This window comes from Coregonus lavaretus (genome assembly GCF_964263955.1).
Source record: "Coregonus lavaretus genome assembly, chromosome: 5".
Lineage (NCBI taxonomy): Eukaryota > Metazoa > Chordata > Actinopteri > Salmoniformes > Salmonidae > Coregonus > Coregonus lavaretus.
The window spans coordinates 59452367-59463948 of NC_139992.1; the positions used below are offsets into that span (position 1 = coordinate 59452367).

Here is an 11582-nt window from a genome sequence, read left to right on the forward strand (position 1 = left end):
AGGGGTCTGAACACTTTCCGAATGCACTGTATGTCACCAAATAGTGTTCGAAAATTATTATTTTTAATGGTGTCGCTCTAAACATGCACAAATTCCCATAGGAACACAGCCATTTTAAGTGTAACAATTTTTCGTCTTACAATAATATTTTTTTTGTTAATATCTTCATGTTTTTGATATACAATCAATGAATTAGGTACACCCACCTAAAACCATGTTGGACCCCTCCCCTTTGCATCCAGAACAGCCTGAATTCTTTGGGGCATGGATTCTACAAAGTAATGGAAACGTGTGTTGCTCAATTGGTACACCAAAGGTATGTGGACACCCCTTCAGATTAGTGGATTTGGCTATTTCAGCCACACATGTTGCTGGCAGGTGTATAAAATTGAGGACACAGCCATTGGCAGTAGAATGGCCATTACTGAAGAGCTCAGTTACTTTCAATGTTGCACCGTCATAGGATGCCACCTTTCCAGTTCGTCAAAGTTTTGCCCTGCTAGAGCTGCCCCGGTCAACTGTAAATGCTGTTATTGTGAAGTGGAAACGTCTAGGAGCAACAACGTCTCAGTCGCGAAGTGGTAGGCCATACAAGCTTACAGAACGGGACCGCGGAGGGCTGAAGCGTGCAGCGCGTAAAAATCGTCTGTCCTCGGTTGCAACACTCACTACAGAGTTCCAAACTGCCTCTGGAAGCAACGTCAGCACAATAACTGTTCCTCAGGAGCTTCATGAAATGGGTTTCCATGACTGAGCAGCCGTTCACAAGCCTAACATCACCATGCGCACCCCACAGAAATGTTCCAACATCTAGTGGAAAGCCTCCCAGAAGAGCCGAGGCTGTTATAGCAGCAAAGGGGGGACCAACTCCATATTCATGCCCATGATTTTGGAATGAGATGTTTGACGAGCAGGTGTCCATATACTTTTGCCCATGTAGTGTATCAAGGGACCTAACGTGTGCCAGGAAAACATTCCCCACACCATTACTCCACCGCTACCAGCCTGTACCAGGCTGGATGGGTCCATGGACTCATGCTGCTTACGCCAAATCCTGACTGCCATCAGCATGACGCAACAGGAACCGTGATTCGTCTGACCAAGAGACGTTTTTGTTGTACTGCGCCATTATTTGTCTGTTTGGGGTCCTGTTAGCTTGCACGATTCTTGCCATTCTCCTTCGACCTCTCATCAACTAGCTGTTTTCGCCCACAGGACTGCTGCTGACTGGATGTTTTGTGTTTGTCGCACCATTCTCAGTAAACCCTAGACACTGTCGTGTGTGTGAAAAGCCCAGGAGGGCGGCCGTTTCTGAGATACTGGATCCGATGCACCTCGCACCGACGATCATACCACGCTCAAGGTCGCTTAGGTCACTCATTTTGCCCGTTCTAACGTTCAATCGAACAGTAACTGAATGCCTCGATGCCTGTCTGCCTGCTTTCTATTTCAAGCCATGGCCACGTGACTCACTGTCTGTAGGAGTGATACATTTTCCTGAACAGGGTGGTTACCTAATAAACTAGCCAGTGAGTGTACATATGAGAAGAAAGCTGAAGTTTCTACCTATTTACTGATGTAAATATATCCCCTATCTGATTCCCAGTTCGTCCATTGTAAGCAGTAAGAGATCACATGACGTCTCTTGGCCACTTGAAACCAGTTGCGTCTGGTTTGGGTGGTGAGTCACTGTGCCAAAATGGCCTCTTAAAATGACCCTAGCAATCAGGGCTTTCAAGTTATCGAGTTTTCTTAAAACAACACAGACAGGTGAGAACTTCAAACTTATTTTCCCATTTACTTTTCCTATTGTAAACGAGTGAGATAGATCAACGGTGCATGTGGATGATGCATACGAGGCAATGTGGATAGAGAAGAAAATGCATTGCTTAACAATGACCATCAGGGTATACCCTTTCCATGCATACTATATTTTCTGGGGATACCCCCCAAACTCGCTGGACCCAATACCGGGTCCAAAAGAACCGCTCAGAGTTAATTTAAAGCTGACAGTCTGCACTGTAACTTCATAGTCATTATATCATTTCAAATCCAAAGTGCTGGAGTACAGAGCCAAAACAACAAAACATTTGTCACTGTCCAAATAGTTTTGGACGTCACTGTATATACCATAGAACTACCATTTGAATTGTCAAAGTCAGACATTTAGGGGCGCTTTCCCGGACACAGATTAAGACTAGTCCTGGCCTAAAAAGCATTTAATGAAGATTTTCCATTGAGCATGTTTTTTTGTCCAGCACTAGGCTTAATTTTCTTTTTCAGTTTTAAAGCAAATTTCCTGCAATTCTACACATTTTGTAATGACTTATGCCATGCTGATATCAATGGGGGCCCCCTGGAGGTACGTGCCCGGCCGGTATTCGGCCATGATTACCAAATGTTTAGATAGCTGGCTAGACTAACTATATAGCTAAAAATTGTTAGCTGACATGGCTAATTGAGTGACAAGCATTTCACTACACCCACAATAAGATCTGCTAAATACAGTGCATTCGGAAAGTATTCAGACCCCTTGAATTTTTCCACATTTTGTTACATTACAGCCTTATTCTAAAATTGATACAATAATTTTTTTCCCCTCATCAACCTACACACAATACCCCATAATGACAAAGCAAAAACAGGTTTTTTGAAATGTTAGCAAATATATAATATTTACATACAGTAGAAGTCGGAAGTTTACATACACTTAGGTTGGAGTCATTAAATCTAGTTTTTCAACCACTCCACAAATTTCTTGTTAACAAACTATAGTTTTGGCAAGTCGATTAGGACATCTACTTTGTGCATGACACAAGTAATTTTTCCAACAATTGCTTACAGACAGATTATTTCACTTATAATTCATTGTATCACAATTCCAGTTTACATACACTAAATTGACTGTGCCTTTAAACAGCTTGGAAAATTCCAAAAAATGATGTCATGGCTTTAGAAGCTTCTGATAGGCTAATTGACATAATTTGAGTCAATTGGAGGTGTACCTGTGGATGTATTTCAAGGCCTACCTTCAAACTCAGTGCCTCTTTGCTTGACATCATGGGAAAATCAAAAGAAATCAGCCAAGACCTCAGAAAAAAAATTGTAGACCTCCACAAGTCTGGTTCATCCTTGGGAGCAATTTCCAAACACCTGAAGGTACCACGTTCATCTGTACAAACAATAGTATGCAAGTATAAACACCATGGGACCACGCAGCCATCATACCGCTCAGGAAGGAGACGCGTTCTGTCTCCTAGAGATAAACATACTTTGGTGCGAAAAGTGCAAATCAATCCCAGAACAACAGCAAAGGACCTTATGAAGATGCTGGAGGAAACAGGTACAAAAGTATCAATATCCAGAGTAAAACGAGTCCTATATCGACATAACCTGAAAGGCCGCTCAGCAAGGAAGAAAACACTGCTCCAAAACCGGCATGAAAAAGCCAGACTACGGTTTGCAACTGCACATGGGGAAAAAGATCGTACTTTTTGGAGAAATGTCCTCTGGTCTGATGAAACAAAAATAGAACTGTTTGGCCATAATGATAATACAGTGGGGGAAAAAAGTATTTAGTCAGCCAACAATTGTGCAAGTTCTCCCACTTAAAAAGATGAGAGAGGCCTGTAATTTTCATCATAGGTACACGTCATCTACGACAGACAAATTGAGAAAGAAAAATCCAGAAAATCACATTGTAGGATTTTTAATGAATTTATTTGCAAATTATGGTGGAAAATATGTATTTGGTCACCTACAAACAAGCAAGATTTCTGGCTCTCACAGACCTGTAACTTCTTCTTTAAGAGGCTCCTCTGTCCTCCACTCGTTACCTGTATTAATGGCACCTGTTTGAACTTGTTATCAGTATAAAAGACACCTGTCCACAACCTCAAACAGTCACACTCCAAACTCCACTATGGCCAAGACCAAAGAGCTGTCAAAGGACACCAGAAACAAAATTGTAGACCTGCACCAGGCTGGGAAGACTGAATCTGCAATAGGTAAGCAGCTTGGTTTGAAGAAATCAACTGTGGGAGCAATTATTAGGAAATGGAAGACATACAAGACCACTGATAATCTACCTCGATCTGGGGCTCCATGCAAGATCTCACCCTGTGGGGTCAAAATGATCACAAGAACGGTGAGCAAAAATCCCAGAACCACACGGGGGGACCTAGTGAATGACCTACAGAGAGCTGGGACCAAAGTAACAAAGCCTACCATCAGTAACACACTACACCGCCAGGGACTCAAATCCTGCAGTGCCAGACGTGTCCCCCTGCTTAAGCCAGTACATGTCCAGGCCCGTCTGAAGTTTGCTAGAGTGCATTTGGATGATCCAGAAGAGGATTGGGAGAATGTCATATGGTCAGATGAAACCAAAATATAACTTTTTGGTAAAAACTCAACTCGTCGTGTTTGGAGGACAAAGAATGCTGAGTTGCATCCAAAGAACACCATACCTACTGTGAAGCATGGGGGTGGAAACATCATGCTTTGGGGCTGTTTTTCTGCAAAGGGACCAGGACGACTGATCCGTGTAAAGGAAAGAATGAATGGGGCCATGTATCGTGAGATTTTGAGTGAAAACCTCCTTCCATCAGCAAAGGCATTGAAGATGAAACGTGGCTGGGTCTTTCAGCATGACAATGATCCCAAACACACCGCCCGGGCAACGAAGGAGTGGCTTCGTAAGAAGCATTTCAAGGTCCTGGAGTGGCCTAGCCAGTCTCCAGATCTCAACCCCATAGAAAATCTTTGGAGGGAGTTGAAAGTACGTGTTGCCCAGCGACAGCCCCAAAACATCACTGCTCTAGAGGAGATCTGCATGGAGGAATGGGCCAAAATACCAGCAACATTGTGTGAAAACCTTGTGAAGACTTCATTGCCAACAAAGGGTATATAACAAAGTATTGAGAAACTTTTGTTATTGACCAAATACTTATTTTCCACCATAATTTGCAAATAAATTCATAAAAAATCCTACAATGTGATTTTCTGGATTTTTTTTCTCTCATTTTGTCTGTCATAGTAGACGTGTACCTATGATGAAAATTACAGGCCTCTCTCATCTTTTTAAGTGGGAGAACTTGCACAATTGGTGGCTGACTACATACTTTTTTTCCCCACTGTATGTTTGGAGGAAAAAGGGGGTTGCTTGCAAGCCGAAGAACACCATCCCAAAATTTATGTGGATATATTGAAGCAACATCTCAAGACATCAGTCAGAAAGTTAAAGCTTGGTCGCAAATGGGTCTTCCAAATGGACAATGACCCCAAGCATACTTCCAAAGTTGTGGCAAAATAGTTTAAGGACAACAAAGTCAAGGTATTGGAGTGGCCATCACAAAGCCCTGACCTCAATCCTATAGAAAATGTGTGGGCAGAACTGAAAAAGCGTGTGCGAGCAAGGAGGCCTACAAACCTTACTCAGTTACACCAGCTCTGTCAGGAGGAATGGGCCAAAATTCAACCAACTTATTGTGGGAAGCTTGTGGAAGGCTACCCGAAACGTTTGACCCAAGTTAAACAATTTAAAGGCAATGCTACCAAATTCTAATTGAGTGTATGTAAACTTCTGACCCACTGGGAATGTGATGAAAGAAATAAAAGCTGAAATAAATCATTTTCTCTACTGTTATTTTGACATTTCACATTCTTAAATAAAGTGGTGATCCTAACTCACTTAAAACAGGGATTAAATGTCATGAATTGTGACATTTTTGGCAAATATATTTGGCTAAGGTGTATGTAAACTTCCGTCTTCAACTGTAAGTATTCAGACCCTTTGATGTGAGACTCGAAATTGAGCTCAGGTGCATCCTGTTTCCATTGATCATCCTTGAGATGTTTCTACAACTTGATTGGAGTCCACCTTTGGTAAATTAAATTGATTGGACATGATATGGAAAGGCACACACCTGTCTATATAAGGTCCCACAGTTGACAGTGCATGTCAGAGCAAAAACCGGAAGACACTCCTCAGTAAAAGGCACATGACAGCCCGCTTGGAGTTTGCCAAAAGGCACCTAAAGGACTCTCAGACCATGAGAAACAAGATGCTCTGGTCTGATGAAAACAAGATTGAACTCTTTGGACTGAATGCCAAGCGTCATTTCTGGAGGAAACCTGGCACCATCCCTACGGTGAAGCATGGTGGTGGCAGCATCATGCTATGGGGATGTTTTTCAGCGGCAGGGACTGGGAGACTTGTCAGGATTGAGGGAAAGATGAACGGAGCAAAGTACAGAGAGATCCTTGATGAAAACCTGCTCCAGAGCGCTCAGGACCTCAGCCTTGGGCGAAGGTTCACCTTCCAACAGGACAACGAGCCTAAGTACACAGCCAAGATAACGCAGGAATGGCTTCGGGACAAGTCTCTGAATGTCCTTGAGTGGCCCAGCCAGAGCCCGCACTTGAACCCAATCAAACATCTCTGGAGAGACCTGAAAATAGCTGTGCAGCTACGCTCCCCATCCAACCTGACAGAGCTTGAGAGGATCTGCAGAGAAGAATGGGAGAAACTCCCCAAATACAGCTGTGCCAAGCTTGTAGCATCATACCCAAGAAGACTCCAGGCTGTAATCGCTATCAAAGGTGCTTCAACAAAGTACTGATTAAAGAGTCTGAATACTTATGTAAATGGAATATTTCATTTTTTTAAATATATATAAATTTGCTAAAATGTCTAAACCTGTTTTTGCTTCGTCATTATGGGGTATTGTGTGTAGATTGATGAAGAAAAAAAACAATTTAATTAAATTTTAGGCTGTAACGTAACAAAATGTGGAAAAAGTCAAGGGGTCTGAATACTTTCCGACTGCACTGTATGTGTATGCGACCAATAACATTTGTGAAATTTGTCAGTGACTGACATAACAAGAGAAAAACTGGTGGTACACAACCAAATTCCACCTGGTGTATTCTTCCTCTCAATAGTAAGGTGGGGGGGGTGGGGGCTAGCGATCGGGTTGTTATTATGTCGCTTATGTCTGGAACCGGCACTGCCCCTTAGTGTGGTCAAGCATTAGAGATGGGCAACCACCATATCTCAAGCCAGACACTTCAAACCAAGGAGGCACATAGTTCAGAAAGGTCTTTAAAGATAATCTGTTTCTGGACTAAAAAAGCACTTTCAATGGAGATTCTTTATTCAGCTGTCTTTTTAGTCCAACAGCAGGCTTAATCTGCGTCCAGGAGACACAGACCCATTGAGTTATTTTCCTTCTCCCCTGAAGGTGACAGACATCGAGAACAAGATCGCTGCCCTGAGTGCTGCTGGGATGTCTGTGGATATGACCAGGAGAAAGGTAAAGTGGGTGGAGCCTGGGACCTGTCAAAATCAGATTTGAGTATCTCTATACTTACCCATGATTTTGATTAAAACAGGACCCCTCATGTATAGATTGCGTAATACTATGGAAAACAAAACATGGTGCTATGTGTATTTTTCTTAAAGTGACATTTTCACCCATAAAGCCTCATTACAAGGTACTTTTTTCCAGATCAACTCCCATGTCACCATAACATAGCCGTAGAGTGGAAAGAGATGTCTCGGACTGATTCCAATGTCTTTAATTTGAATCAGACTACTGCTGAGTCTTGATGTGCGTCCAGGGTCCTCCTCACAATAGCATTACATTTTCTTCTCTCTTGTTTCTTTTAGTCAGCAGTCCCTCCCCAAAGAAGGAGAAGTGCCTACGACCTTCCCACAAGTAAGAACCGAAAATGCTGCGCTTGCAGAATCTACAGGGGCTCGTAACCCTAAAGTCTTAACCTTGTTTCACTTAGAACATGGTAGGATTGAGAAACACTGCAGAGCTCATTCCTGAGTGTACCAATTGGCCAAGAATCTTTGGAACACTTCCCATGCTTTTGACAGTCATAAGAGTATATGAGTAAAGCCATAACCGTGTCATACATTGTTACAGGTTTATAGTATGTCAGTTATCATATGTTTCTGGTTGGTCGTCAAAATAAGCTGTCACTACATGGCATTATCAAATTTTTATGACAGCACTATGTCAGAGTGAGAGCTATAGTTGAACTAAAGAGTCACCAGGAAGCTAGCTTGATCCCAGATCTGTTTGTGCTGTCTTGCTAACTCCTATGGTGATTGAAGTTGGCAAGACAGCACAAACAGATCTGGAACTAGGCTACCAGGAACCTCCCTACATGAGAAAAGACATGCTTGTGGGCGACCCCAAAAACACTTTATAGAGAGGTTGCAAACAGTGGTTGCATTCTAATAGTCTCTCCTTTCTCCCGAAGTGTGCACTTGTTCACTTCCCTTCATGGATTTGAAAGGAAATTACTGGTATATGGAAACTCACTCTAGCCAATGCCTACACCAATCCAATGTTTTTAAACTTGTTGGGAGTAGTGAACGAGTGCACACTTCAGGAAGAAGGAGACATTATTGGGACGCAACCTGTGTGTTCCAACTTCCAGGTGAAGAGGAAGAGTTTCAGAGGAAATCAGTCAACAAGGGCTCCCTGACCAAGTGGAAAGGCCCCATCTCCAGCGCACCATATCCTGTGTGGTACGACCCAGTCTCAGGGTGGTTGGTGCTGGGTTCACCAGTGGTTGGTTACACTAGGCTTATACAGGCTGGGTTGGCTATGCCTGTTGTTGATTTGTGGTTGGTTTGTGGTTGCTTAATGCTTAATTTGAGCCGGATCCTGGCACCTCTGTTTTGGACTGTTTCGTATCGGAACCCATTTGCCAGCATGTGGTACCTCTCATGGCATGAAAAATAATTGTCACTGTTTTCAATGTAAAAAATTATAATAAAAGCCATTAAAGTTAATTCAAGTTGACTCCTCTGTAATTCTCCTGCCCCCTAAAAAACGTAATGTGAAAACGCATGCTGATATTCAAAGAATTGATTAGTGTTGGGCCGGCCCGGGTTTAGCCTATGGTTTGCTTAACATTGTAGCCTATATAGACCAACGCGTGGCCATTGCTGTGGTGAGAGAAGCGTGCCTGTATCTGTCACAGAACTAGAATGAGATTCACTTTCTATAATCCCTCTCCTTCTCTCTGCTCTGATAGACATGAGCCTTCAACTCTCATCTCTCCAGTGTTGCACTTCATAATTTATTTCCTTATAGAATAAAAGCCGCGGGAAGGGTGCTGAAGGTGCTGCAGCACCCATGATAAATTGAAATACATTTGCCAAAGTTATAGAATTACTTCTGTCTGTTCAGAAATAAATGAAATAATTCCTGAATACTACACCAGGAGTAGGCCTATAATTTAGCCACAGAGTATCAATCGTTTATTTAAAAAAATTGGCTAGCTGTGGATTGTGTGTAGCCCAATCTCAAGGCATGCCTACAGTCGGGAACGTGCGGCAAATCTGTCAGTGAACAGCATGCAGCCAAAACAGGCCTTTCGCAATAGTTCAAAAACAATCGCGGGAAAACACAGGTTGGAAAACAAATGGCTCCTGCTGAAAAGAGAAGACTAATCTGTCTATAGACTACCAAGTTATAAACTTTCAAATAGGCCTATTGAGCGGACAGCATTGTTTTACAAAGTAAAACAAGATAGATAAGCTTTTGGCACGAGCACATCAGCCATCACCGGTGAGTGAGCTGTGCATCATTGAAATGGAAAAAGCTTTTTAAGGACTATAATTTCCTCCTCATATTGTACAATATGTGTGTCTCCACACACCTAGGCCTAGGCTATTGATTGATTTTTTATGCGTTCCGGTACCTCCAGAGCCCCCCAGGTCACCCCCCTCTCGGGCTCACTTTTTGTTCTGGCACCTCCCAATTTACAAATTAAGCACTGGTTGCTCTGTGTGGTGTTTCTCTTGTTGGCGTACTCCATACTCTCTGGGTTTATTCCACATGGGGTTGGCATGTGGTTGGTTTGTGGTCCGTTTGTGGTTGGTTTTGGTTAATATGTGTGTTGATTGGGTTTCTGTTGTTGGGGTACTCTTTCCTTCTCTTTGAGTTATACCACCGGAGCATAAACAAGGTGAAAAATGTACAGAATTTAAACTAAAAAATAATATAATTACCTGAGCTCATAAAATGGTGTTGATCTAAGAATCAAAACATGTTTTCTTGTTTTGGGCTCCAAATGTCAGGCTGCAGAGGTAGAATGATTCTCTTATTTCTACATTGCATAGTCATTAGAACAGGGTGGTGAGGCTTGGAGTCATTCAGGCTGAACCTTTGTTCACTTTTCTTTGTTGTCAGTTGCCCGTGTAGGCCCTAAGCACCGTGATGCACTCAATGACGTTCTCTATCCCATTGATACTCCCATAGAGAAATCAGCCTTGATTGTTTTTGCACTGCTGCCCTTTTAGTGACACATACTTTGAACACTGATAAGAGGAATATGATGAGAGAGATATAGAGAAAAGGGAGGGATGAGGAAAAAGGCGAGCGAGAGAGAGTTGTTTATGGTGCTGTTCTATGCCAGAATGTATTTCTTATTCGGGTGGATTTAAAACATGTGGTTACACCACTAGTTCGGTTTAAGACGGTTCTTAGTGGAGGATTGCTGTATGCATTGAGTTGCCAGACTTCAAGAGTTTTACGGGAGTGCTGTACGAGTTGGGAAGAATACTGTAGCCTACACACAACACTTTCTCATCAGCCCCTTAGGTCTAGTTAGTTATTCAGCCTGTTTTAGGTGGCCCTAAATTATTTACAATTTGTGGTCCCAGTCTTTTCTTTTCAGCTCATCTCAAAACTCAGCGTCAAGAGTATTTATGTGACACATTTTGAACTATTCTTGTGTCCCAATGTCCCAGTCAGTCATGTTTGGGATATTCATCCAATCACTCTCAAATGGATTTAAAGCTTTCTGTCCCCCTCCTCCCCATCTCTCACTCTCTCTATCTCGCTCTCTCCATTCTGCAGAAACCAGTAATGGCACAGGGTCCATGAGGAGGAAGTTGAGCATCTTGTGACTGAGTACAGTGATTCTCATTTCTCCTGGAGCAGGAGTAAATTTAGAATACTGTGTTAAGTTCTTTCATTGGCTATAAGTTATTGTGAACTGAACCAGGGTATAATGCCATTATCTGTGTGTGTGTTTGTTTGTTTATTACATTTATCCAATATTATTTCTAATAATATTTATATTCAAGATTGTGAAATGTTATGCTTCATGTTTCAATGTCTTAATGCATTTATGTTGGGGGGAAAAAATGATGTAACTGCCAACTGTATTAAAATGTACTTATGACTAGACTTATTAGACATCCATAGTACATGAACTGTAATCACATGTTTGAACTACTGTTGAATGAGTCTGTTGAAAAGCTTTTTGTGGGTTGTTTGTAACTGAGATTCTAGAGTAATTTGCTTTATTAACTTCAGATGACACAATTATATGTGGTGTTTTCTCCAGAGAATTGCAGCTGTTTCTCAGATAGGCTTCATTCCATAGGGTTCATGGAACACTTTCTATTAACCAAATCTCAGTGGTCAATTGATAAACCAATTCCAGGAGGCACATATGGTTCTCTATTGGGTTCCTGTCTATATCCTTTCTGACATCAAGGAGATTGAGTCATGGTCTGCGTCCAGACCCGGCGCCAGAACAAATCA

General features: G+C 42.2%; 1 protein-coding gene across 1 annotated transcript in view; it reads left to right on the plus strand.

Annotated features, from left to right (window-relative positions):
* Positions 1 to 10939, plus strand: part of LOC311129682 (melanophilin-like) — a gene marked incomplete at both ends in the record, with an annotated part of 144944 nt that extends 134005 nt beyond the window's left edge. Inside the window, 3 exons of the mRNA XM_084162080.1 lie at positions 7245 to 7316; positions 7673 to 7721; positions 10890 to 10939. Of these exons, the coding sequence (XP_084018206.1) occupies positions 7245 to 7316; positions 7673 to 7721; positions 10890 to 10939 (171 nt within the window). The remainder of the gene's footprint in view (positions 1 to 7244; positions 7317 to 7672; positions 7722 to 10889) is intronic.
* Between the last annotated feature and the right edge of the window lie 643 nt (positions 10940 to 11582).